Here is a 27,474-nt window from a genome sequence, read left to right as displayed (position 1 = left end):
TAGCCTTTTCATTTAGCATCTTGGGTGTCACTGATGATCTCCGGAGCAAGCTCAGTCGAATAGTGGGGCAGAACAAGGTGGGAATGGCTGAAAAGAATAAATGACGAGAGGGCTTTTGGTATTATTTTCCACATTTCTGTTTGTTTTGTTTTGTTTTTTGGAGAGGGTCTTGCTGTATGTAGCCCAGGCTGCCCTCGAACTTGTCACAAAGCTCCTGCCTCAGCCTCCCAAGTGCTGGGTTCCCAGCCTTGCGACACCACATCCGGTTCTACTTTTTTTTGTTAAATATTAAAAAAAAAAAAAAACGGGCGAGGAGGGTAGCTCAGAAGAATTCTTGCCTGGCATGTATGAGGCCCTGAGTCCAATCTCTAGCACCACAAAAAAAGGAAAAGGAAAAAGAAAAAGTTTTAAAAGTTATGAAAAGTGAGGAAATGAAGCCACTGACAGAGCCCATTCTTGGCTGAAATTTCGCTCTGCAGGGAGAGGAGCACAGAACGGTAATTAGAGGAGGTCACACAATCAAAGGGGATTTTCCTTAAGATGGGAGGAAACCTGCTTTGTCCACTCGAGTCACCTGGGCCCGCCCGGCACAAGGAGGGCCACTCCGCAGGTCGGGACGGACCGTGAGGCGCCTGGGGACGCGGACGGCGCTCGAGTGCCGGCTTTACACCAGGCGGACACAGGGAAGGGCCGGGCTCCGTCCCCAGCACAGCGCCCAAGCCCTCGGCTCCAGGGTGGGACCGCAGGGACGGCAGAGGCTGGGGCACTGGCGCCCAAGGGCGGCTCGCCCGGGCCGAGCTGGGTGGGGACGCCAAGCTCCGCCCGCCGAAGCGGCCACAGCCGCGTCCCCGCCCTGCCCCGACCCCTCCCGGCCGCCGGTCCCACAGCCCGCGCGGAGAGGAAGTGACGCCCGGGCCACATCCGATTGGCGGAAGCAGAAATCGCTTTGAGGCCGGCACGGAAATTGCTTTCCTTTTGGCTTCCGCTCCTGACCCATGTGAGCGATGCAGGCTGCCGAAATGAACGCGGTCCGGGCTGCGGAGAGGTAAGGAGCAAAAGGGAGTAAGGTTCGGGCTTCTTTGGGGGCCGAGTTCCCTCTCTTTTAGGGCATGGAAGACACCTTTCAACAAACAGCAGTTGTTCCTCTCACAAGACCCCACTTAACTACTTCTGCGACCCAGCCTCTAAAGCCCTTTTCATTTAATCTCATTCGTCCCCGCGGCTTCTCACCTTTGTAGCCTCCTCCCCGTTGGTCCTGGTGCGGGCTGTTCCTCAGCAGCTAAGTTAATATGTTTCACTTTCCTCGTCACGTGACGCCTCTTCTGCCCCGTCCGCAGCCTGCTAACCCTCCGCGTTGGCGGTGCGTGAGTTCTAAGCGACTCATCCACGACATTTTCGCAACCCTCTGGTGTCTCATGTGCCTTTGCCCCGCCGTGGGAACACTAAACGTCATATGTTGGATAATGTTTGCCTCGCAAATACGTACATGTACTGTTAGATCATAGTAGATCTGTTTCTGGGTAGCAACTACCTAGTTAAGCACCCACTTTGCAAATCAAGTCCCTAGAAAAATGGCTTACTCTATTGCTTTTGATCAGTCCTCTATTTCCCCATTCCTGAAAACACATGATCAGATAACACGTTTGAGTTGGGTGCACCTGTCAAGGTGTCTGACATGTGGAGTATAACTAGAAATGTTAATCATGAACTGCCTTGCTTCAGGAGCCACAGTGTCTTTGGCCACCTTACCTATTGTCCCAGACATCAATGGGAGAAGCAGTGTTAATCACTAAAATTATGCTTCAACACTGCTTACTTTGTCTTTTTTGTTGTTGTTTTTTTGTTTTGTTTTTGTACCGGGACTTGAACTCAGGACCTCGTGCTTGCCAAGCAGACACTGTGCTGCTAAGCTACATCCCCCACCAGCACTGCTTACTTTGGAGGGAATGCCTGACTTTAAATTCGTCTAAATATAATGTGACAGGTTTCCAAAGGCATTCATACTGCCTGGTTTGTACCTCTGTCGAAGGACAAGGTTCTTCCTTTGGGAGGGTGGGTACATGTTTGCAATACCTAATACACTCATTGTGGGGAATTGATACATATGGATAGCACATCTCAATCCTTTTAATTTCCCTTCCCCCTGTCTATAGATTGAAATAGTGCTCTTTTGTACTGAGAACTAAAGATACAGTGTATTAGAGATTGTTTCAATAGAATGAAAGTTATTTTAAATGCTAATATTTCTGTTACCTTTTTTAAACAGCCTTCTGGCTTTGAGCCAGCAGGAAGAACTAGTGGATTTGCCAAACCACTCCTTGAGTGCCAGTGAAGATGAGGTGGGTGACAACTGCTAAACTGCCATCAAAATTAGAGTAGACAACACATTACTGAAAAGGAAACAGTTGGGAACATTATACAGTATATTTGTTCTGGTTTCACAAGTAAATTAGTTACTTAATATTTCATGTATAAGATACTGTATTAAGTGCCATCAGAGTTTGAAGACTACATAAACTACAGTATTATCTTCCAGTTGCTTAAGTATAGTTTGTAGTACCAAAACACATGTTCCTCATTATATTTCCCAAATCTGAACTTCTGTAGAAATGTGATTATCTGACTGCAATATACATAGGTATTTTAAGCTAAATTTCAAACAGATACTATAGGAATTTTACATTCACTCCCTCAACAAAACAACTTAAATTTTGTTCTGAATGGGAGGTATGCTCACAGACCACCTATTTTAATAACAAGGAGTTGAATTTTTTGTTGTTGTTGGCTTTTTTTTTCCTGGTGGTTGTTTTCCCTTAAGGAAAAGCTACCTTGGTAATCGCGGCTCTGACCTACACTATATACCAGGTGTCAGATCACAACTATCCTATACAGAAACATCCTTGTAAACCCTTTTCTTCCACAAACAAGTTCAGAGGCATGACATTTAGCTGTCAAGTTCCTAACAATTTTTGTTCCTTAAAGTGAAGGAGTTTGGATTTTAAAGTTCTTTAAGCTTGGGCTAGAATATTTGCGAACCAAACTGCATCACATTGCCCAGTTCTCCACCCAGCAGAGGAACCAGGGCTTTTACGTGGGCCTTAGTTTCCATGTTGTCCTTTTCCTCTACCCATCATTCTAATGGTTTTTCCTTTTTTGTGTCTAGGGGGACAGTGATGGAGAGAGAAAGCATCAAAAGCTTCTGGAATCAATTGGTTCTCTTGATGGAAAGAAGAGGTAATGTTCCCATCACCTTGGGCAAATTATAACTAGCTAACTCCCTGAGACTTCTCTGCAGTAAACATTTGTCGAGTGCCTAGTGTAAGACCTTAACACCAGTGCCTAAACCGGGCGTGGTGGTGCATGCCTGCCACTCGGGAGGCTGAGGCTGGAGGATCATTGCAAGTTCAAGACCAGCCTGGGCTACAAAGTGAGCTCATGGCCGACCTGAACTGCATAGCAAGACTCTGTCTCAAAAAGACAAAAAAAACCCAAACAAACAAAAATCCGGTGCCTAGGGTATAATTATCATTATATAATTGTTGTTAACAATCATTATCCTTATAGCAATTATTGTGTTAGGCCTTCACATATAGGAGAACTTATTTATTTATATTTTTTTAATTTTAAAGAGTAAAAGAAGGACAACAAAGCAGTAGGGAGATACACCGAATTACAGACAAAGTGGTAGGGCATTATCATTGGTTATTATTTTACCTATTGGTATCTTCAAGAATGTTTCTCAGGAAAACAAATATGGACAACGTATTTAATTCACACTTAAAAATCTTTTGAGCTGGGTATGGTGGCACGTGCCTGTAATCCCAGCACTGAGGAGGCTGAGACAAGAGGATCACTGCAAGTTCAAGGCCAGCCTGGACTACATAACAAGAACCTATCTCAAAAAACAAGAAAATCTTTTGGAGCATTAATTATGCATTACTTATCCCCATTAAAAAAGTTAATTCAGTTACTCCTGAAGTCAGTTCATAAGAATCAGATCTAGGATTCAAATCCAGATGTGTTTGAATCCAAATCCAATGTGTTTTCCATTGTGCTTTCTTTGTATTACCTTATATTTATGACAGGCTGATTCTTTATAAAGAGAGAAAATGAAGGTTAGACTACCAGGTCCCTAGTAGTAGATTTATTGATTGCTTTGTGTTAAAAGCTGAGCCTAGAAGAAAAATGTATGTAACCACAGCCTTCTTTGAAGAGAGAAATATTTGTTTTCCCCCATATCTATTGTTTTGCCTAATTTTAGGTGGAAATTGGCCGAGAGATCTGAGGCTTGTTTGAAGGTGTCAGAGTTTAATGTCTGTTCTGAAGGTAAGTTGAACAAAGGAAGATACCTATGCATGGCAGCTTATGCATTCTAAAATCATAGTGGTGACCTCAGCCCCTAGAAACTGCTTTTAATGTGATTACTGTTGTCCCACTATAAATGTTCACCTGTGAGAGTAGGTTCAGAAGCATGGTCAGATACCCTTGAGTTTCTTCCATTTTTTAGAAGAAAGCCTAGGAGGTTAAACAAAATCTTTTATGGAGATTGACAAGATTACAAATGAAGATATTTGCCTCAGCTGGATGTGATGATGCAGACCTGTAATCCCAGTACTCTGGGAGGCTGAGGCAGGAGAATCACAAGTTCAAACCCAGCCTGGATAATCTGGGATTTAGAGAGAACTTGTCTCAAAATAAAAATTTTTAAAGGGCTGGGGATGTAGTTCAGTAGGAAGGCCCTGGGTTTAATCCCCAGTATTGAGTGGGGAGGGGGTGGATCAGCTGTCTCTTACTTAGTCATACTCTATGTTTGTGTGGCTCTTTAACAATCAGTGTCTCTTCTTTTATGCAGTCCTGGGGATTAAACCCAGGAGAACACTGACCTATGTCTCTAGCTTTTTGTTTTTTCTTCAGGACAGAATCTTGCAAGTTCCTTAGGCTGGACTCAAACTTGTGATCTTGTTGCCTCGGCCTCCTGAGTAGCTGGGATTACAGGGGCATGTGCCACCATGCCCAGCACCATTTCATTGTATCTCAGTTCTCACAACACCGAGTTAGAACAAACAGATATTCTCATTAGCTGGAGCTCAGAGAAGTCAGGTTGCATATTCAAGGGGCTTCACCTGGAACTGTGGTGGTGGACCTACAGCACACATGCCACAGTGGGCTATTTGTATCATTGAAAATTCTAAAAGGTTTGGCATCCCTGACCTAGAGCAATTTTTTTCAGCTTTTTTCTTTACGGCTTCTCTGAGGAGAAGCCTTTTTAGGTATTTTTAAAAACTTTAATACTTCCCCTCCAGAAAATCAATTACTAAGAATTAGGTTTTTGGGGGGAGTTGTTGGTTGGTTTGGTTTGGTTTGGTTTGGTGTTTTGAAACAGGGTCTCAGGTCTGTGTAGTTGAGGCTAGCCTCCAACTTGTAGAGATCCTCCTGCCCCAGCCTCCAGAGTGCCAAGATTACAGGAGTCCACCATCATGACTGGTTTAAGTATTAAGATTTTGTTTGATAGCTAGACATGGTAGCACATGCCTGTAATCCCAGCACCAGGGAGGCTGAAGCAGGAGGATTGTTGTGAGTTCAAGGCCAGCCTAAACTACATAGTGAGACCCTGTCTTAAAAAGACAAAAAAAAAAAAAAAAAAAAAAGATTTTGTTTGACAGCTGGGCATCTCAGCACTCTGGAGGTTGAGGGAGGAGGATTGGTGCAAGTTGGAAGCCAGCCTGGGCTACAAAATGAGTTCAAGACCAGCCTGAACTACATAATGAAACCCTGTCCTAGGAAGACAAAAAAATTTTTTTGTTTGCTACATTGAGCCTTAGTGGTACATAGAAATTCTGTAATTGTCTAAGATTTTTTTTCACGTACCTTCCCCAAGAACCAATTTTCACACCCTAGTGGGGAGAGGATAAAGAAAAACATCACCTTTGTTGAAAATACGTGTTTCTAATAAATGGCAAAGTTGAAATTTTAACCTCATAACAAAATTAGATGTCAATGTTATTACCACAGTCACAATTTAGGTCATTTGAATGAGATTTGTGTTTGTAGTAAACCAATGTAATCTCCCCGAGCAAGTAACAAGGTATTTATTCCAAGTTCTCATTCAGCAGATTCTGTGCTTCTATGATGTCTAAAATGCTAAGGCTGCCAGCTATGGTGGTGCACACCTGTAATCCCAGCACTCTGGAGGCTGAGGCAGGCAGATCCATGAGTTTAAGGCCAGCCTGAACTACATTGTGAGACCTTTTCTCCAAACAAAAGATGAGATGCTAAGGCTACAGTGAACAATGAGATGTGATCCTTGCACTGGGGGCAGGGTATGACAATTGAAACGGGATGGTACAATCGAGACTATGTGGCTACTTTAGTTTGTTTGGTCATGAAAGGTCCCTGAAGAGGCAGAATTGAAGCTGAGATCTAAATTACAGGAAATGATGCAAAGATAGGAAAAAGCAGTGTGCTTAAGGGAAGTGCTGTGCAAAGGCTCTTGGGAAGAAACACAGCATGTTGGAGCACTAGGAAGAAGGCTGGTGTGACTAGAGCATAGTGGGGTGACCTGAGGTTGGAGAGGCAGATGGACCGAATCCCATATCCTGTGTCATTTAGGTTGATGAGATTCCACGTATACTAGGGAGCCATTGGAAGGTTTTCAGCAGGACTGTGACATACTGTGATATACATTTTTAAAAAGATCACTTTGGCTGCTATGCAGAGAGTAAATTGTAATAGGGCAAGAGTGGAAGCAGAAAGGCCACGGGGAAAGCAAGTGACTAGAGTTGGGGTAAATATTTCTCGCCTCTTTTCCATCCCCCAGCACATTTGGGGGTGGAGGAGAAAGATGGTGTCAGGACTGAAGGAAGAGAATTAGTCCTGCTTCCCTGCACATTTGCCAGTCAACAGCATTTGCAACTGAGGCCACTTCCTACATTATATTGAGATGTTTGCCTTACTTCTCAGTCTGACCGGAAAGTTTGGCTTTTCCTCAGGATCGGGAGAAAAGCTGCTCCTTTCAGATCTTCTTGAGCCTGCTAAAACTTCATCTTCATTGGCTGCTGTGAAAAAGCAGCTGAATAGAGTTAAATCCAAGAAGGCCGTGGAATTGCCCCTTAACAAAGAGGAGGTTGAAAGGGTAAGTAACCGAGAAGCGAGTTGTTAAGGAGAAAAAAGTGAATAGACAAGGGAAAATAGGGTAATGCAGAAGGAGAGGAAAGGCTCAGAAAACGGGAGAAGGGAAGATTATGATTTTCCCCCTGAAGACAAGGTTAAAAATAAGGTAGGAACAGCTAGACATTCTATTAAATGCCAATAATCCCAGCACCCTGGGAGGCTGAGGCAGGACAATCACACATTCAAGTGCAGTTTGGGCAATTTAGCAACTTAGCAAGACCCTGTCTGAAAATAAAAGTAAATTTAAAAAGTCGGGAGATGTAGTTCAGTGTGAAGGCCCCCTGGGTTCAACCCTCAGTACCACCACAAAAAATAATAATAGTAGAATAAAGTGAGGGGCATTTGCAGTCCTAAGAAGTAAGTGAGAGTTAACTGCTAGTATCCTGATGCTTTCTTGGGCTAAGAAACATAGCCTCCCGATCTCTTGTTAGTCTTTTGAGTTTAACGCATAATCTCATGGTTCCTTCCTTTTATGTGCTGTGCTTTGCCTGCTTCAGATCCACAGAGAAGTAGCTTTCAATAAAACATCACAGACCCTCTCCAAGTGGGATCCTATCGTTCTGAAGAACCGGCAAGCAGAGCAGCTGGTGTTTCCCTTGGAGAAGGAACAGCCAAATTTTGTTCCCATTGAACATGTGTTAAGTAGCTGGAAGGTGAGTATGACAAAATCAGACCAAACCTCAAAAGATGAGATTGTCCAACTTGTAGATTTGGGACCCTGCAACTGATTTGAATAAACTTGTTAAGCCTAAGTAACAGTTTGAGATATTGTAGCTTAGTTATCAGAAAGGGCAAAAGGTACTGGGTGCAATGACATACACCTATAATCCCAGCTAATCGGGAGGCAGAGGCAGGAGTATTGCAAATTCAAGCCAAGCTTGGGAAATGTACTGAGACCCTGTCTCAAATTTCACGGGGGGAGGGGTTGTCAGACAACGCTACATCTCAGTGGTAGAGCCCTTACCTAGTAGCATGCACAAAGCCCTGGGTTCAGTCCTCAGTACTGGACAAAAAGAAAAAAAGGAAGCATATCTTCATTGTTGTGTAATAGTCAACCCAGGAGCTGTGTAGTCACTCTTCATTCAGTTACGTTATATAGTACTTGGCTGTTTCTAATTTTTTTTGCTAACATCTGACTGCCAAGACAGAGGGTGCATACTATGTTTTCTTTCTTATGCCCTCGTTTTGTTGTGCTGGGTAACGGAACCAAGGGCCTCATATGCTAGACAAGCACACTACCACTGAGCTACAGTCCCAGCCCACTTACCCACTTACCCACTAGTTTTTTTAAAAAGCACTTAAAACCACATTGCAATCCTAAGAAAATCAGGAGCTTAGCATCATTAGCAATGCCTTGGTGAAGATACAGTCTGTAAACAAGTGCTTTAAAGTCAGTGGTATGCAGTCTATAATAGGACGATCTGTCTTAAAGAAAAAGAGTCAAAAACAGCAGCGCCCAAACCATGAATAGATTCCTCTTTATGCTTCTCCTCTGTGCTTTCTAAAAACCTAAGAATGATAATGTCTCGTCTGTTGGGAAGTTGAGCTAATTAAAGTTAATCAAAATAAAATTGTTTGCATGAGAGCTAGAAATTGAGTAGTCACTTATGGGGATAAGCTCTATTTTCTGATGCTGTTTTTGAAGTCACTGCCATTCTCTTTCTAGGGTGCTTCCTTTTCCACATGAAAAAGAGGTCAGGTATAAAGTGTGGCTGCACACTGAAGGGAGACTTTAGGAAGAGGTAATACGATCTGCAGGTTCAAAAATAAAAAGTATAGAAGATAAAGAGTGACATGTCTGGCCCCAGCCATCCCTATATGCTCATTTTTACCCCCATACCCACCCAGAAGTAACTATTTCTGATAAGTTTTTTATTGTTGTTACTGATTTGAGAGTTTTGAGCCGGGGATATAGCTCGGTTGCACAAGCTCCTGCCTGGCAAGCACAAGGTCCTGAGTTCGATTCCCGGTACCCATAAAAAAGTTTTCTTTATGTCTACATGTTTACCTCCCCTTTTTTTTAATTGGAAAAATAGTATGCTACCATGCTTCGTTCTGCACCCTGCTTTTCCAAATGCAGTGCAATCTTGGAGACAGCAGGAAAATGCTGAGTTGGTTATCAAAGGCAAAATAGTGGTGCAGGAGGTTGCACTGAGAATCACACAACCTCTTTAAGATGGACTGGGGCCCACATGCCATACTTTGGGTGTATTACACCGCTCATTCACTCTGAGTTTGTCTTTGAGAAACTTCAGTGGCACAGAAGTACAGCACAGACTAGTTCAGGGGGTACATTTTGGCTAATAATGCCCCAGTCTCCTTACAACTCAGAGCACAAAGTAGCAAGGACTAGGATGCACTAGGATTTCTAGAGATTGAGAATCTAAAGAGCAATATAGTTTCTATAATTTTGACCCATCTCCTAAAATGTCATTCAACTGTAACTGAAAGGAGAGGAACGGGCTAATGAGTGAGAAAGCACTTGTGAACTGCAAAGTGCTAGATGATGTAAGGTACCCACTCCCCCTCGCAGTGTGAGTCGACACTGGCATTTCCCAGTGTTCTCCTTGGAATCTTGGCGCCTCAATATGCCCTCAAGGCAGGTGGGGTGTCTGTGGCTTAGCCAGCGCTGCAAGCCCTATGTGGAGGTTGGAGAGTCACGTGGTATAGTAGCATTATAAAGGCTGGAAACAGAAGCAAGGCACCTGTTGGACCTAATCTGAGCCAGGGTGTACAAACAGATTTTATTAAGTTGAATTTTAAGCTTTTCAGAAATGAGATAAATTGTTACCGAGCTGGTGTCCACTCCTGTCTCTACCTTCTCACCTTCTTACACTGTGGAGACTTCTCTCAAAGGGAATTAGTGACAGGCCACCAAGTTGATACATCCCAAGCCCTCTTAATCTTCAACCTGTATGACAGCACTATTGGCACATCAGATTCTTTTTTTTTTTTTTTTTTTGTCTTTTTGATACAGGGTCTCGCTATGCAGTTCATGCTGGCCCTGAGCTCACTCTGTAGACCAGGGTGGTCTCGAACTCGCAACGATCCTCCTTGCTTCAGCCTTCAGAGTGCTGGGATTATAGGAATGCACACCACACTCGGCAGCACATCACATTCTTAACTCTCCTGCTGGGCATGGTGGCGCATGCCTGTGATTCCAGCTATTTGGGAGACTAAGGCAGGAAGATCACAATTTCAAGGCCAGCCTGGGCAAGACCTTTAACAAGACCCTGTCTCAAAGTTTTTTAAAAAAATTTAAAAGGGCTAGGGATGTACTTTAGGGGTAGAGTGCCTTTGTGTTCTGTGACATACTTCTGGTACCTTTTTTTTTGAGACAGGCTCTTGCTATGCAGTTTAGGCTGGCCTTGAGCTCACTTTGTAGCCCAGGTTGGCCTCAAATTCACAACAGTCCTCCTGCCTCAGCCTCCCAAGTGCTGAGATTACAAGTGTGCCCCACCATGCCCAGCAGCTACTTTATTTTTATGAGATTTCTTGGGACATTTTTTTTTTTTTTGAGACAGGGTCTTGCTATGCAGTACCAGGTGAGGTGATCCTCCTGACTCAGTCTCCTCACTGCTGGGATTACAGGCATGTGCCACCACGCTCGGCCTCTTGGGGCTTTTTATTTTTACTCTTTAAACTCTATGGCTTGGTTGGTTGGTTGGTTGGTTGGTTGGTTGGGGTTTTTTTTTCTGTCCACAAGCTGGTTTATTTTCATTTACATTAGAAAATAAGATGACCTCTTTGCTTGATTTTACATGCATAAGAGTAGCTACATGAGTGACAGAATCATTCCCAGTGGCATTTCAACAGCTCTGTTCAATTGTTTATAATCAGCAACCTGTGTTTCATATGCCCAGGACAGCAATTCATATTAAGTCTCTCTTCAACTTCAGTTCCATCTGAGATAAAGTTTAATGTAAATGCTTGTCACTCACAGTCTGTTTCCGCTCAGAGTCCTCTGCTGTGTACTGTCACCTGCATGTAGTTGTTACGTGTATATGAGTTTTCTGCTGCTATGATAGGTCATCCCAACCCAGGTCCTACAGTTCTGGAGGAATCAGTGTCACTGACTTGGCTAAAGTCACGGTGCCAGCAAAGCTAGCACCTTCCTTCATCGTGTGGTTATTGGTGGAACCTGGTTCCTTGGAGTGGTAGGACTGAGTTCTCCACTCCCCGCTGTTAGAGCCCACCACCTTCCTAGACGTTGGTCCTTCCTCAAAGGCCAGCAATGCAGGCAAGTCTCTCTCGGTCCGCAGTTCCTCCTGCCTCTTCTGTCTCCCAGGATGGCTGCCAAGGCAAACCTGGATGACCCCTCATGGGAGGCCACTGTCCTGCTCACCTCACTGTTTCCATGGCATCCAACTTTTCCTAATAAAAAACTAAAACTGGTAGTGAGAAAGTGTAGTGACCCGGATGATGGCACGCCCCCCTTTTCTATCACCTGCCAGCTCACACCAGCCTGACTCACTTGCGCCTGCTCACTCCACAGGTATTTTTTAGCAAATACATACTATGTAAACTTCGTCAGGCAATTTCACTAGAAAGGCCCCTTTAAAAAGAAAACAAAACCGTAATATCATTACCTCACCTAAACACAAGGATAATTCCTCATCAAATATGTAATCAGTGTTAGATTTTCCTGTCTCAGAAAACTCTTCATTAAGATCCCCTCTCTGTGATAGTATTCCCCCACCTTACCCCCACCCCGCAGCGATTCCCTGCTCCCTGCTGTGCTGTCGGGTCATGTCCTGGCACCTTCCAAACGCGGCCAGGTAGGGGCTGCTGCTTAGGGGCACTGAGGGGCCGGACATGGTCGATGACCATCCTTGCCATGCACAGGCTGCTTTGTGTGCGGTTAGGGCTTCCCAAGGAGACTGATTAATGATGTAAGACTGGTCACCTCAGCATCTCACTCTCCAGTAGGACAGGCTACGGCACAGCCTCTGTGACTTGCTCAGACATGGAGGCAGCCCTTTTCCCAAGAGGCTAACTAAGCTCCTGGGCTGGTCACACAGCGAATCTCGAGTCTGTTGTTCTGTGTGCTGGCTATACACCTCAACATTATATCGTTGCAGGCTTTTGGATCTGCTTTCCAGGTCACACAGTACCACAGGGACAGCCACCCAGCAGCAATACATGCTGACCTTCCTCGTGTTTACAATCATTCGTGTACCACGTCTAGCCAGACCCAAGTGGCCGAAGGGGTCCCTGTAACGTGCTGTAGGGGGTGCTGTCCTTAGACCTGTGGAGGCTGTCCAGGTGCTGATCAGAGCAAAGAAGCTGAGCAGGGAGCCACACAGGACAACAGGGCCTTCAAGGTAGGGGTGACAAAAATTCTATTCTCAACATCCAGAAAACGTGAAGGCCAGCTAGGACAGAGAAACACGAAGCTGCCAGGTCATCCAGAAGTAAGAGGGCAGAGCAGTCGTGTGAGGGTTTCTGGGGAGATAGCCACCTTGTAGGGCATGTGGTCGTCTAGGCCCAAGGTGTTGACTGCACCTGTGGCCAGTAGCTGTCTGCTGACACCGTAGTGTCCCCAGTTATAAACCTCGTGTAGTACCATCGAGCCTGCAGAGTCCTTGATGTTGGTCTCCACATTCTCACAGAGGAGCTCTGTGATGCACAGGATGCCTGCCCCCCCGTGGTGGCATGGTACAAGGAAGTCTCTCATTTTCCTTCACTTTACCTTTGATTTGTGAGGCAGAGTTGGACATCCCCTCTGACACATTGTAGGGGGAAGTGCTTTGCTTTTGGGTCTGCTGGGCTACATGAGGGGAGCCACCTGCCGGCACTCAGAGAGGGGTAGCGGGCTTGGGTCCCAGACAGCCCCACTGCTTCTAGGAGCCTCCGTTTCCTGGCATGGAGCTTCCAGGAGCAACATAGTAGCCTTGCAGTTCTCAGCATGGACTCAGCTGGTGCACCTGCTTTCCCCTGGCCCCCAGTAACGGGCAGCTTCCGCTTGTTGGTTCACTCTCTCACTTCTTTCCCTCCGCCATTGTGGTCCAGCTTTGGGGTCTTCGTTAGAAAAACTTTATCCTTTTTCCCAGTTTCTTTCTCCACAGTGAGGGTAGATACCCACCCTTGGGCATCGTTGTGCTCCTCTCACTTGGCCTTCATTTATACTGCCATCACCTCATTGTCAACTGTCAGCTCCACAGCAGGAAGTCAGCATTGCTGAGTACTGTCGACTGCAACAGGGTCCTGTGCTCGGCTCCACACAGCCCGCAGCCATAGTTCCTGAGCAGGGAGTGCCCGGTCCAGACTGGTGGGGTGGGAAGTGAGCCCACCCACAGCATGCTCTGGCTGGCACAGCTACAGTGCTTTAGCAGGCGGGGGCTGGGACCCTTAGTCCAGCACAGGCAGCTTCTGGCTCTCATTGGCTGTTGTTTTGAGACAGGGTCTCACTAGCTAGTCCAGGCAGGCCATGAACTCACTGTGTAGTCAGGAGTCCTGGGATTACAGGCATGCAGCAGGAGGTGTGGCATAAACTGCATGACTTCTGGTTTTTTGAGACAGGGTGTCACTATGTCCAGGCTGGCCTTAAACTCACTACGTAGCCCTGGCTGATCTCAAACTCACTGTGATATTCCTGCCTCAGTTTCCCAAGTGCTGTGATTACAGATGCATACCACCACATCCACCTAAACTTCTGGCTATCACTCTTGATCCTTTCTAAGCTTCAGTCTCATATTCCATGTGACCAACAGGCATCCCCTGGGTCTCCCCCATGCACCTTAAACTTAGCACAGTCCAAACTGAGGTTTACATTTCCTTTTCCAAGACTCCCTAAGCCTTTACTGCCTCCTTCATTTTATGACTCAGTTGCTTAACTTAACTCCCTTCCCTGGTTACTTAGGTTGGAAACCTCAGTCATTTGACTCCTACTTGTCCCCTTAACTGTTCTTTCCCTAGCCAGTACAGTGCTAGTCCTGTAAATTTTGTCTCTATGGACTACTACATTGCTATTTCCATTTTCATTTTCACTGCCCTAATTTGAGAACTATACCCATATCCTTCACACAGTCATTAGGATTTTCTTTCTAAAGCACAAACCTGATTATCACTGTCCTACCTAAAATTCATCAAAGCTCCCCAATTAGAGGCCATATTGGACCAACACATTTTTCTCTTACATACTATTTTTTTTTGTCTTTTTGCGACAGCTGCAATCTCATAATTGCTATGAGTCTTGCTGTGCAGTTCAAGCTGGCCTTGAGCTCACTCTGTATCCCAAGCTGGTCTTGAACTCGCCACGACTGTCCTGCCTTAGCCTCCCAAGTGCTGGGATTACAGGCGTGTGCCACCACGCCCAACCTTACTACTTACATTCTGATATGTTTTACTTATGCTCATTTCTGTTTGTTTTTTCCCCTTCCTGAAAGGATTATACTTAGTTCTCAAAGCCTAACTCAAAAAGTCACTTCCTTCCCCAACTTATCCATCTACCTCCTCATCCGAATTAATGGTCCTCCTTTCATGTTTACCCCTATAAAATAACATTAGCCTGTTACATTATTAGTAACATATGTGTCTCTATGCTCTGAAAGGCTGGGAGCTCTATGAGGACAGGAACTGTCTTAGTTGTGTATTCCTAGCACCCCATACAAGTACCTGGAATGTAGCTGCAATCAATAAATGTTGGTAAATTGAATTGAATTGAAGGGAGGTCACAACGCTGTAATATAAATCACTTTGTAGCATGTGATTGATCACTACTACATATAACTAAAAATAGAAGAACATGCACCTTTACTATTCAGTAGAATAGGTTTATGGCTAAATCAATAGCATCGTGTAACGTGATGATGTGTGTTTATACGTTTGTCCAGATATTTGTAAGTTTAACACTGATCATGATGTATGTGGCTGTTGAAGAAACACAATATGTGTGTGAGGTTTGAAATTGGCTCTGTTGCCCCAGGCTGTCTTTGTGACTTGTTAGGGTGGACCATGGCATGATCAGCCTTATTATTTTAGCCATCCTCACGATGTCAGTCAAGCAGCAAATGGGGTCTTTGGATATGTGGCATAACAGGTGTGCATACAGTTCATTCATTTTATACATATAGGTACTACCTACTGTGCAAAATTAAGTGGAAACTGAAGAATTGGAGCCAAAGTTATAAAAGAGCACTCAAGTTTGTATGGGGTTTTTTGCACATCTAATATTTTATTGGTATATGTTTGTGATACATAATAATTTCAGTCATCTTGGGAAGGAGTAGTTAAATTTGAACTGTCAGGAAGCAGGCTAATTACACAACAGTCATATTTTTTAAGGCAGTGTCCTTTTTGTGTTCAAGAAATTGAAACACACCCTGCTGGACCAGGGGTATAGCTCAGCAGCATAAGCACTTGCTTGGCGAGCCTGAGGTCATGAGTGTGATTCCCTGTAGCAAAAAAAAAAAAAAAGAGAAAAAGAAACAGAAAAGAAACACACCCTGCCGTAAACAAAATTTGTAGAATGTGCCTAAAACTGCCATGTTTTTCCTTTCATCAGTAATTAATGATATCAAGAACACATATATAACATGATTTGTAACAGTTGGCTGTGGTTTTTCAAAGTTCGGTTCCCCTCTGAGTCATTGTACAGATTTATTTGTTTTCTTTTTATACCGTCAGTGGTAAATAATGCTTAAGATCTGATCTCTTCTTCCTTCTAGAAGTATTCCTTAAAAGAGCTTATATGAATCTGAGATTCCTAACTGTAAAATAATAGTTATATGCTTCAAATACACATGCCATTACAAATACCGTTGTGTTTCTGAATATCAAAAGTCTTTAACAGTCTGGTGCATCTGTTCCTCTGTCCTGCCAGCATTTATGTTAATGGTGTCTTGCTTAGATTCTTAAGAGAATGGAATTCTGTTTTCCATATTATGTTGATAACCTGAACACAGTAATATTAAAGAGAAGCCTCAGAATCCCCTTGTCGAAGCTGTCTTCCATCAGAATTTTTAAAAATTATACAATAGTAGAAATGTATAGAGAAACCTGTAAGAGTGTGGCATGAGACTAAATATGTTTTTTTGCCTTCTTAAGGCAAGAACCCCCCTGGAGCAAGAAGTTTTCAACCTCCTATACAAAAACAAGCAGCCAGTGACAGACCCTTTATTGACTCCCTTGGAAAAAGCCTCTCTCAAGGCCATGAGCCTCGAAGAGGTAAGTGTCTCGAGCCCCAGGCATGCCATGCTTCTCCCAGCCTTTGCCCTCAAGCCCCGGAATCACTGTAAATGCCATTCATTACAGGCTAAGATGCGCCGAGCAGAGCTTCAGAGGGCCCGGGCTCTGCAGTCCTACTATGAAGCCAGGGCTCGAAGAGAGAAAAAAATCAAAAGTAAAAAGTAAGGAGGCCCATGGGTGAGAGTGATATGGCTAATGATGAGTTCTTTGACATGGTAATTGGGGTCATGTAAAAGAGGTCCCGGACAGTGCAATGGCGCATACCTATAATGCCAGCTACTGGGGAGGCTTAGGTAGGAGGATTACATAGTTGAGGCCAGCCTGGGCTACAAGCAAGACTCCATCTCTAAAATGAAATGTTTAAAAAGGGAGGTTCCAGATAAGAATGACTAGCCTTTCCTCCCCCCAAACCAGCCTGATAGCTTTGCCTGCTTGGGTAATAGCCACTTTACTAGCTTTGGCTTTCATGCTTGGCTTTGCCAAAAAGAGGACTATTTAGTTGCTTTCTCTTCTTTTTACCTTTTGCCTCTCGAGAACTCTTTGTGTTCCTCTCTTGGGCTATAGAAGCAGAGGGAACTCTGCTCTGCAGAAATCTGCCCCTGGGGGCTGGGGCTGGCTACAGAGACCGAAAGTCCAGTGAATCCTCTCAGGTCCCAGAGTGGATCTTTACAATCAGCGAGCACTGCCATTCTAGAAATTCAGAGGAGCCCGGCATGGTGGTGCACGCCTGTAATCCCAGCACTTGGAAGGCTGAGGTAGGAGGATTGTTCTGAGTTCGAGACTTGCCTGAACTGCATAGTGAGACCCTGTCTCGAAAAGACAAAAAAAAGTAGAAATTCAGAGGGAAAACCCTTGGCTAGCATGGGCACTTTGGTGTCTGATATCAGTGCTGAATCTCTTAAATTCTTCCCTCCTTCTCTTCTCTACCCTATAGGTATCACAAAATTGTAAAGAAAGGAAAGGCCAAGAAAGCCCTAAAAGAGTTTGAGCAGCTACAGAAGGTCAATCCTGCTGCTGCACTGGAAGAACTGGAAAAAATTGAAAAGGCCAGAATGATGGTGAGACTACTTTTTGCCTCCTGACCCTTTGAGCCAACTTTTCCTGGAAGGTGCTGAAGATCTCACTCTGTCCTTCCTTTCCAGGAGCGAATGAGCCTTAAGCACCAGAACAGTGGGAAATGGGCCAAGTCAAAAGCAATTATGGCCAAATATGATCTGGAGGTAAGAGACCATCACGGTAAAAGAAGAGATGAAATTGGAGGAAAAGAACCAGAAATCTATAAAGGCATCAGAAAAATCACTGAGGCAGAAAAAAAGAGATGAAAGGGAACCAGTATTAAAGGCAAGTCTAGTAAAGCAGAGAGGGGCTTTTTTAAAATTGTATTTCACATGTTGATTTCTTGAGGACAAAGAATTTGTCTTCCATTTTATTCCATAGCTGTTAGCATAGTGATACATGTGTGGTTTAAACATTAGATATCAAGCCAGGCACAATCCCAGCACTTGGGAGGCTGAGGCAGGAGGATCCTTGCAAGTTCAAGACCATCCTGGGCTACAAAGTGAGCTCAAGGCTCACTTTGTATGCCTGAACTGCATAGCAAGACCCTGTCTCAAAAAAGACAAATAAGTAAACAAACAAACATTAGATATCAGTAAAAAATACTTAACAAGTTAAATGGAGAGAGGGCAGCTTTAAGAAATGGGCCAGGAAAAGTAAAAAGGAGAAATGGACCAGGGTGATACAACCCTGTAATCCTAGCACCCTAGGAGACTGAGGCAGGAGCATCATGAGTTTGAGTCCAGCCTACGCACCATAGCAAGATCTCATCTCAAAACCGAAGAGGTGTAGGGGTAGCTCAAAATCTCCAGTACTTCAAAAAAATAGATTGAAAGAAAGAGAGAGGGACAGACCAAGAAAGGTGTTCACTGTGGCTACTAATGACAGGGCTCTCAAGTGCTGTAACTCTTTCCCTCCAGGCTCGCCAAGCTATGCAGGAACAGTTGGCTAAGAACAAAGAACTGACACAGAAACTGCAGGTAGTCTCAGAGAGTGAGGGAGAGAACGGTGCAGAAGAGGAAGAGCTTCTTGTTCCTGATGCGGTGAATGAAGTACAGATGTGTGCAGATGGGCCAAATCCTTGGATGCTCAGGAACTGTAACAGCGATGCAAAAGGTGAAGTCCAGAAGGACCCTGAACAGCCACCTGAGCCCGTGGTCCAGGAGGTCTCTGAAAGTGAAGATGAAAGACCAGGAGCAGAGGAAGAAATTCTGTTGCACGAATTTGAGGAAAGGCGATCCCTCAGAAAAAGATCTGAGCTTAGCCAGAATGCTGAGCCAGTGGGCAGTCAGGAAACAAAAGGTGAGCTGTGATGAAATGGGACAGTTTTATGTATATATTTGTGAGGGATGTACTGTAGGAGAAAAGCCAAATGTCCACCCACACATGCTGCCTAGTGATTAAACTCTGCGGACCTTAAGAGTGAGTGTGCTGGGTCCCTCAAGTGAAATTAGATTCATGATAACCATTTTTCTTCAAAAGCATTTAATAAGCAGTCATCTGTATGACTGGACCATGTGTTTGGGCACATTTTCTGCTCTAGGGGTTTGTAGTCCTCAGAGAGCTGACTATACCACCCTTGAAGTAAGGGCATGCCTTAGCATTCCTGGTACATGTGAATCACAGAAAGACACATGAGATGGGATGGTCAAGCTGGAAATCTGTTCACACTTACACATGCAAGTGGCTTTGGAGACATTATAAAACTTCAGACTGCTGGAGTTTGTCTTGTTTGTTAAGTAGGAGTGACGTCTGTAGCATTTCATAATGCTGGATTGTATGGATGTGTCTATATAGGGTGAGACTTTACAAGAATGAATAACTCCGCAGGCTGCCTGGTAAATTAGAATGGTTGCTCCGTGCTCAGACTTTGCGAATGTTTTCTACCTGTTGTTCCCTTGGCTATCTGGGCAAATTCTCAGGCCTGATTTGATTTTATAGAGGAACAATACATTCAAATGACAGCAAAAATCTCTTTCATGTGGTAAAATTTTATTTTAAAAAAGCTGTCATTTAGAATGTATTGTGAGGACCTTAAGTGCTCTCAGCTGGAGATTTCTGGAGACGAATAGTTACAATTAGTCACTTCTGGAAGGATTTTGGAAAGCAGCACCACAGGCTGAGATTGTGGGCTGGCCTCTGTACAGCCATAGGACAATAGTCATGTCCTGAGCCTACTCATAAACTGGTCATCTAGCCAGGCACAGTAACACACACCTGTAGTCTCAGTTACCAGGGAGGCCAAGACATGAGGATCACTTGAGCTGAGGAGTTCAAATCTAGCCCAGGAAACATAGCAAGACGCTATCCCTTAAAAGAGAAAGAAAAACCTAATCGCCAGGTGTGGTGGTGCACGCCTGTAATCCCAGCACTCGGGAGGCTGAGGCAGGAGGATCCTGTGGGTTTGAGACCAGTCTGGTCTACCAAGTGAGCTCAAGGCCAGCCTGAACTGCAAAGTGAGACCCTGTCTCAAAAAGACAAAAAAAAAAAAAAAAAAAAAGAAAGAAAGAAAAGAAAAACTAGTCATTTAGCTAGATGTATAAAGCTGTTGGATGTAGTATGAACATGTGAAAGGTAGATTTGGATTTCCTTGAACTGTAAGTAATAGAATGTTCCCAAACCTTCTGTGAAACAGTGTCTTACACATGGGTCGCCATCAAGATGAGTAAGGAAACTTGATTTTGTTTTCTTTGAAATTTGATTCTTAGTCCGAATGCTGGATCTAAGAAGTCACAATGGCTTCAAGCCAAAGCTAGAGCGCAGGGTCTACTTGGGAATGGAGGTAGCTTGAGTCATTGCAAAGGGCGGTTCAGAAGTACTGTGTGTTTCTGCCATGTTTCCCTCAAGGCTCTTGAGAGTAGAAATGTTTACTCAGATTTTGCCAGGGGCTGGAAAGTGCGAGCTCTATTCATTGTAGAAAGTAGCTACTTATCTCTTCTTGACTAGGCCACAGCAAATTCTGAAATACTCCTTTAAGATATGAAGATTCTTGTGTCAAGACAAAACTATCTGGAGAAGGTTTTTACAAGCAGTAAAGCAAACAATGGAGTTATATTCAGAAGCTACCTGTTAAAATGGCCCTCTCTCTCTCTCCCTCTCTCTCTTTCTCTCTCCCTTTCTCTCTCTCTCTCTTTCTTTCACTTATTCATCTATTTATTTATTTGGGCAGTACTGGGAATTTGAACACAGGACCTTTGTACTAAGCTGCATCCCCAGTTCTTTTTTGATTTTTTGGGGACAGGGCCTCGCCTCGCTAACTTGGGTTCAAACTTGCAATCCTCCTGCCTCAGTCTCCCAGAGTACTGCAATTTAATAGGCATATGTCATTATGTCTGCCTAAAATAATTTCAAACGTGAGGCGATCTTCCCTGAAAGGGCTTACGATAACTAGGAAATTAAGCCCCTGTCCCAGTTGTACAGTGAGTCACTGGCAAAACTGGGAACAGGACCCAAGACATCTGCTTCCCAATATGCTGCTTTTTAACACCTAAATTCCATTACCTGCTGCTTGACAGGTAAGTGCTTTGTTAAGTCTCCAGGAGATCCATCCTATGGAATCTTCACTTCCCCATTCTTCCTTGTTAGGATCTTTCTGTGATGCCTGGCACCCTGTGAGTGCTCAACAAATGCTCATTGACTGGGGAACTTCCAAGCTCCTTTGCTGACAGCTCTCATTTCTTCTCCGCAGATTCTAGTTGCCAGGAGGTATTATCCGAATTGAAGTTATTGACTCAGAAACTCAACCAAAAAAACCATCAATCCAGGAAGCAAAAAGTGAGTTCAGTGAGGACTGTTCTCCAGGTCCAGAAAGAGGAATGTGCCCTAGAGGAAGAGGAACCTGTGTTGCTGCAGAGGCCAGAGAGAGTACAGACGCTGGAAGATCTAGAAGATCTGGGCCACGAAGAATATTCTCAAAATAAGGAGCTTCCCAGACCTGTGATGGAAGAGGAAAAAGCAGAGAAAACCTCAAACAACCAGACTGATGCTCCCAAGGAGAAGAAAAAAAAGGAGCAAATGATTGATCTTCAGAATCTCCTAACTACAAAATCGCCTTCCGTAAAGTTGTTGGCAGTTCCCACAGCAGTAGAGGAATTGGTGAGCAGGGCCAGGGTTGTGGGCCGTTGTGAGGTCAGAGCTGTTGTAGAAAGTATCCTTCCTACTTGGGGAGTAGAATTGGCCAAGCTTTGTTTTGCTGGAGGCAAATTTCAGTAGTTGTGAGGTCTGGAATGCTCAACGCTATGGGGCCAGATTGGTCCCATTGACAGTTTAATAGATGCAAATGTATAGGTACTGCTGACCCCTCCCCCATCCTAAATTCTGAGCTGCCAGAACCTCCCAGGAGTGACTAAAACTGCCCTGAGAGGAAGAAGCAATACATCCAAAGTTCTGACCAAATCTTAGGTAGGACAATTTGAAGTTGAATCATTGAGCTTTTTACTTCACTCAGTAGGCTCTTGAATGGTCTGGGACTCTCCAATTAGGTAACTGAAATCACTAAAGGTAAGGTGTTCTCGCATTTGCTTTTTTAGGGATTTAAGTTGGAGGAAGCCCACATTCCTGCCTCCACCCTGAATTTTCTTACTGAAAGTTTAAAATTATGTCAAATGATTAAGAGTTAGGGATATTTACCCCAAAGAAAAGGAAATTGGAGCAGGACTGGCTCCTGATTATTTAGTATTGCACCATCACTGTTCAGCACTTCCCCCTAGGGGGCGCTAAAATGTCACAACCCAAAATTCAAATGGTCATGAACTGGACTCCGAAGGTGAGCTGTAGCTTTCTTTCTTGTTTCTCCCCAGGAAGATGAAGAGGAGAAACACCAAAAGCAGATAATAAAAGAAGCTTTTGCTGGAGACGATGTCATCAGAGATTTCTTGAAAGAGAAGAAGGAGGCTGTGAAGGCAAATAAGCCAAAGGATGTGGACCTGACGCTACCTGGCTGGGGCGAGTGGGGTGGTATAGGCCTGAAGCCCAGCGCCAAGAAAAGACGCCGGTAAGAGCAAGGAAGATTGCCTGGTGACAGGCGCCTTCACCCACCTCACCTTTTAGTGTCTTCCCTGCCCTTTTGGCTAAATCCTTAAAACCCCTGGTCCTGCCATTTTGCTTTCCAGATTTCTCATTAAAGCCCCTGAAGGTCCTCCAAGGAAAGACAAGAATTTACCAAATGTGATTATCAGTGAGAAGCGCAACATCCATGCAGCAGCACATCAGGTGAGGTTTAGAGGGCTCACAACTGCCTGCTCTCTTGCTTGAAAGGAGTATTCTAGTGATCTGTGGCCAAGGGGATGTGTGATCTTGACCACAGAATCAAATCTGTTGTTTTCACTGATGGGCTATAAGATTAACAGTTGCAGGGCAACCCATTCAGGACCGCTCCTATCTCTCAGGAACTATTCCTATTCCCCATTCTCCCACCCCTATTCCCTATTCCTTTTCTCCAATAAAATTTCCTACTCTTAAAAAAAAAAAGATTCATAGTTCCAGATACAATGTGTTCTAATTACTGACTGGGAAAAAAGTTTAGACTGAAAAGAAACTCTTTGCAAATACTTTCAACTGATAGTTCAGAGGCCGGGCGGGCATGGTGGTGCATGCCTGTAGTTCCAGCACTCAGGAGGCTGAGGCAGGAGGATCATTGAGAGTCTGAGGCCAGACTGGGCTACAAAGTGAGTTCAAGGCCAGCGTGAACTGCATAGTGAAACCCTGTCTCAAAAAAGACAAAAAAAGGACAAATCAGAACCTGTTTAGGACAGTAAAAGGATTTTAAGCTGTTTCACATGATAATCTAGGGATATTTGCAAGAAATTTGACCATGTTCATGGCCTTTAAGAATGTTAAAGGTATCCAGGCGTAGTATCACATGCCTGTAATCCTAGCGTACTAGGATGTTGAGACAAGAGAAGATCACAAGTTCAAGTCCAGCCTGGGCAACTCAGCAACTTAATGAGAACCTGCCTCAAAATAAAAATACGAAAATGTCTGGGGATGTGGCTCAGTGCAAACACCCTCGGTTTAATCCCCAGTAGTTTAAGAAAGAGAAGAGAAGAAAAGGTGCTTTCCTGAAACAGAAAAAACCATTTAATTGTTAAACAAAATAGTGGTTAAAAGAAAAAAGAAAAAAATATACATATATATACTGTATTTGATCGTATTTGTGAACCAGTCATTGCAGAAATTATAGCTACTGTGGTCTGAGTTGAAGGTGTATAACTAGAAAATGAACATTGACCAGACAAGCAGTTACAGACGAGGAAGGGAGAGAGAGGGGGTTTTGATAGTCCAGGATTCCAGGGTACAGGTAGACCACCTTTCCCTTCCAGAGCTCTTACTTGATTTTTAAATATAGTCATAGCAAGTTGACAAGTGTTTTTCCAAGAATCTCCCTTGATTTTGCTCATCATTTTAATAAGCAAGACATTGTAGGTTCCAGCGTGCAGTAGAATAAAGTGCTTCAAGGTATGTGGGGGGATACTCTTGAAACGGATTTTTTTCCCTTGCCCTGGGTGAGATGCATAGATCAAGCACTGACCCAAGTAAGTCATTCTCTGGTATAATCTAAAGAGAATCTTATTCCCTTACTACTACCAAGACCACTGAGCTTCTCTTGAGAGTTCCATTTACTAGCTCCAAAGAATACCAATTTTAACTGCCCCGTTTTTCTACTTAGGGTTTTTCTCTCCTTTCACCGGGATATGTTTACAGATTATTTACATGTCGGAAGCTGTAGGTAATGATGGGGTGTCATGGAGAAGAGCACTAGGCAAGGAAACACCCCGGGGGTCTGTTCTCCCATACTGCTCCTGTGTTACTCAGGTACATCACCTACCCTGTCTAAGCCAAAGTGTTGGTCAGGGAGATGTAGGGGATGGAGAGCATGAGGAGGGCAGAGAGGCCATCAAATCCATAGGAATACACAAGTGTCCTGGCACTTCATGCAGCCAGTGTTCTATAAGAACAGCAGCCTTGGAATAACTAAAGCTAGGTAAGAGCCATCTTGGTGGTCTTCCAGTCCCTAAGTTGCTGGGTAAACCTTGGGAGGTCCTGAACCAACACAGGTCCTTCTCCTCCCAAATGTCCTCAAGTACACTGGGACTCCTAAGGTTAGAGGGGAACGTCAGATGCCTTGACCTCTCAGAAGCTTCACTCCCATCCCATAGGACCATGCCTGTGCCAAAACAGTACATGATGTGCTGCAATTAGAGACTAGTTAGAGGCTAGAACCCAGGCCTGGCTCACCACATTGCTCTTCCTTTCCAGGTGCGGGTGCTTCCATACCCATTCACCCATCATCAGCAATTTGAAAGGACCGTCCAGACCCCTATAGGATCCACATGGAACACCCAGAGGGCCTTCCAAAAGCTCACCACTCCCAAGGTTGTCACCAAGCCAGGCCATATCATTAAGCCCATAAAAGCAGAGGATGTGGGCTACTGCTCTTCCTCAAGGTCGGACCTCTCTGTCACACAGAGCAATCCAAAACGACCAAGTGGACATCACAAGAAACAGCTGAAGAAAATCTCCAGAGATTGAGTTGCCATGGGAGTGACATCTTGGTGCTAGGACAAGGAGCCCTAACTGTTCTTCCTTTGGTTGCTCTGTGATGCAGGATCACTTCTAAAACCAGCTTAGTACACTGAGAGTGTAATTAAGCCACATTTTAGAAATAAAGGCTTTTTTATCTATTTATGTGGACTGCATTGTGTTATCTCTTACTTGAATCATTTTCTTCAAATCAGACACTTCTGGATGCACCAGTTTTACATTTCTCTAGTTGCACTTTTCAGAGGAACTTCATTTCTTACCAAGACATATGTCATTGTATATTTTAATCTCTGAATTTAGGTACAAGATGCAGTTAGAGTCTGCCCTAAACTGATCCTTGGGTCAAGATGGTGCTGAAGCAGGGTTCTGTCCCCCAGTAGTCTAGCTACTGTCATTTGTGAGTGGGAGCTCCCCAGCTCACACAGGTGCTGTCTCGGATAATATATTCACATTCTTCCCTTATAAGAAGACAGTGAGGCGTTATCATTACTTTTTAGGTACAGTGAATACAATTTCAGAATTAACCCTCCATTCCCTTTCTTTTTAAAGTACAGTTAAGTAGTCCCTGGCTGTGTGGTAGTTCATTTACATGAGCTCCTTAGCTCCAAGAACTTGCCTGCCTTTGAATGACAAGAAATACATGGAAAGAGCCTCTGGAACAGACATGCCTAACAAGGAATTTGGGAAACTCCTCTTTCCCCAGAAAAATGTACAAACACAAAGAACAGTTTACGTAGAATTTCAGGAGCTTCAGAGATATTTCGAATGTCTGGCTCTACCCCTCCCAAGATTTTTCTTTGTTTACAGACCCCCCCCTCCCCATATGGCCCTCTTTGCCAAGCACACCACTCTCCAAATCAGTTGCAATACGTTTATTTTATAGATGAGAGAGCGATGTATCCAGCAATACAAAACGGCGAACTGGTGAGCAGGAACTCGACCGTAGGCTAACTCTTAAGCCAAAAGCCACACTATAAATTTCTATGAATTTCTCACTTGTTACTGTGGGTGCCTACCACGCATACCCTCAAGAACTACCCGAGACTGGCTGGCAAGGGAAATGAGTATGTTGAACAGTGTTCTGTGCCCAAAGTGCATTTTTACCCACTGATTTGAGATATCCACGATCCACTTGCTGGTTGACACTTCAGTAGCCAGTGGTGGGGGATGAGGACCCCTGCCTACCCACTCTTGCCTCCGATTGTGACAGCTCAACATTTTCTTTCACTCTTGTAAGCACAAAGCTGCCACCTCGGTTCCCCCCAAGTTGAAGTGCTCAATGGAGTGTCCCCCAGTAAACGGTAATATCCTTGTCTACTTTCGCGGGACTCTCCTCAGCTCCGTTTGCTCCCCACTACCGAGGAGTGATGCAGACGACCCCATCCTTCAAGGGGGAGAGCAGGCACCTGACCGTGCCATAAATGACGCCCACTCCCAGCCTTCCAAGCCCCCAAACGGATTCGATTGTTGTTTCGTGGGGCTTTTTTTTTTCTTTTCTTCCTCTGAACCTCCGAAGTGTTCTCCCTTCCCATTGGCTGAAGCTGCCCCTTGACGCCACCCTGGCCTTGCTTGCTGATTGGTCCATTGTGGATGTGCCCAAGCCTTTTTCCCAGGGTGTGGCGACCCCCCCGCCCCCAACAGGGTTCTGACCCCTGGCTCCTCCCTTCCCCCCAAGCCCCCCTCTCCATTCCGAATGGTACCGCCCTGGCTCGGCTCCCCCACGGCCCAGGCCGCTGCCCTTAGGGCCCCCGGACGGGGCGGGGCACGCTGGGGACGGGCAGAGGGCGGTGGTGGCGCCTTCCTGCCGAGCTCGGGCCGCCCCCGCCACCCTTCTCCAGCCCTCCTAGGTCCCACTTTCCTCTAGGCAGTTTTCATCCTGCCTAGGTAGTCCTGTCCCGTCGGTGTAGCCCCCCTCCTCGTGGTCTTTCGGTCATCCCGAACTGCAGCGCTAAATCCCAGCCCTCCGCGCTCCACACACGCCCATCCGCCTCCACCCTCGGGTTCTCGCAGCACTCCCCTTCCCCGCGTCCACTCACCCTTCCCCTCCCGAGCCTGCCGAAGCCCTGGCCCCCTTTCTCGCTGACTGTCCCCTCGCCGGGAGCCCCCCTCCCTGTGTGTGGCCGGTCCTCGAATCGGCCTCCCCTCCCCTTCGTGGCCAACGCGGTGGAGCGCTCCTGCCCCCCTTCTCCGTACCCTCTCGCTCCCTTCTTATGTTGTCCCTTCACGTCCCTCTCTAAGTCCCTCCCACACAGGCCCCCCTACATACACACACACACACACACACACACACACACACACACACAGGCGAGCACACGCACACACACAAACACACACGCACCCCTCCCTCCCGGACGTCCCCGGTGCCCCTCCCCTACCCCCTTCTTGTCTACGCCCCTCCCACCCACCTCGTCCTTTTGTCTCCTCTTTGGTCTCTAAGTCCCCCGCCCCTCCCTCACTCCCGCCCTCGCTCCCTGTGAGCACGCTCTTATCTTCCCCAGGTCTCGGCGCCCCGCCTCC

General features: G+C 45.2%; 1 protein-coding gene and 1 long non-coding RNA gene across 2 annotated transcripts in view; one reads left to right on the top strand and one right to left on the bottom strand.

Moving 5' to 3' along the window:
* Positions 1-1,347, bottom strand: part of LOC106150348 — a 38,825-nt gene extending 37,478 nt beyond the window's left edge. Inside the window, exon 1 of the long non-coding RNA XR_001237115.1 lies at positions 1,231-1,347. This is a non-coding gene — a long non-coding RNA (uncharacterized LOC106150348). The remainder of the gene's footprint in view (positions 1-1,230) is intronic.
* On the top strand, positions 918-25,101 carry Utp14a (UTP14, U3 small nucleolar ribonucleoprotein, homolog A (yeast)). Its single transcript, XM_005401255.2, has 15 exons — positions 918-1,045; positions 2,267-2,339; positions 3,164-3,234; positions 4,262-4,326; positions 6,990-7,132; positions 7,668-7,823; positions 16,219-16,338; positions 16,426-16,520; positions 17,294-17,417; positions 17,502-17,579; positions 18,336-18,717; positions 21,104-21,510; positions 22,215-22,408; positions 22,527-22,626; positions 24,673-25,101. Exons 1-15 carry the CDS (start codon positions 1,005-1,007, stop codon positions 24,943-24,945), a joined length of 2,322 nt encoding a protein of 773 aa, XP_005401312.1. The 5' UTR covers positions 918-1,004; the 3' UTR covers positions 24,946-25,101.
* The last annotated feature ends 2,373 nt before the right edge of the window (positions 25,102-27,474 follow it).

The sequence above is a fragment of the Chinchilla lanigera genome, unplaced genomic scaffold (genome assembly GCF_000276665.1).
Source record: "Chinchilla lanigera isolate Chin_1 unplaced genomic scaffold, ChiLan1.0 scaffold00072, whole genome shotgun sequence".
NCBI lineage: Eukaryota > Metazoa > Chordata > Mammalia > Rodentia > Chinchillidae > Chinchilla > Chinchilla lanigera.
This window is presented reverse-complemented; position numbering and strand designations above follow the sequence as displayed.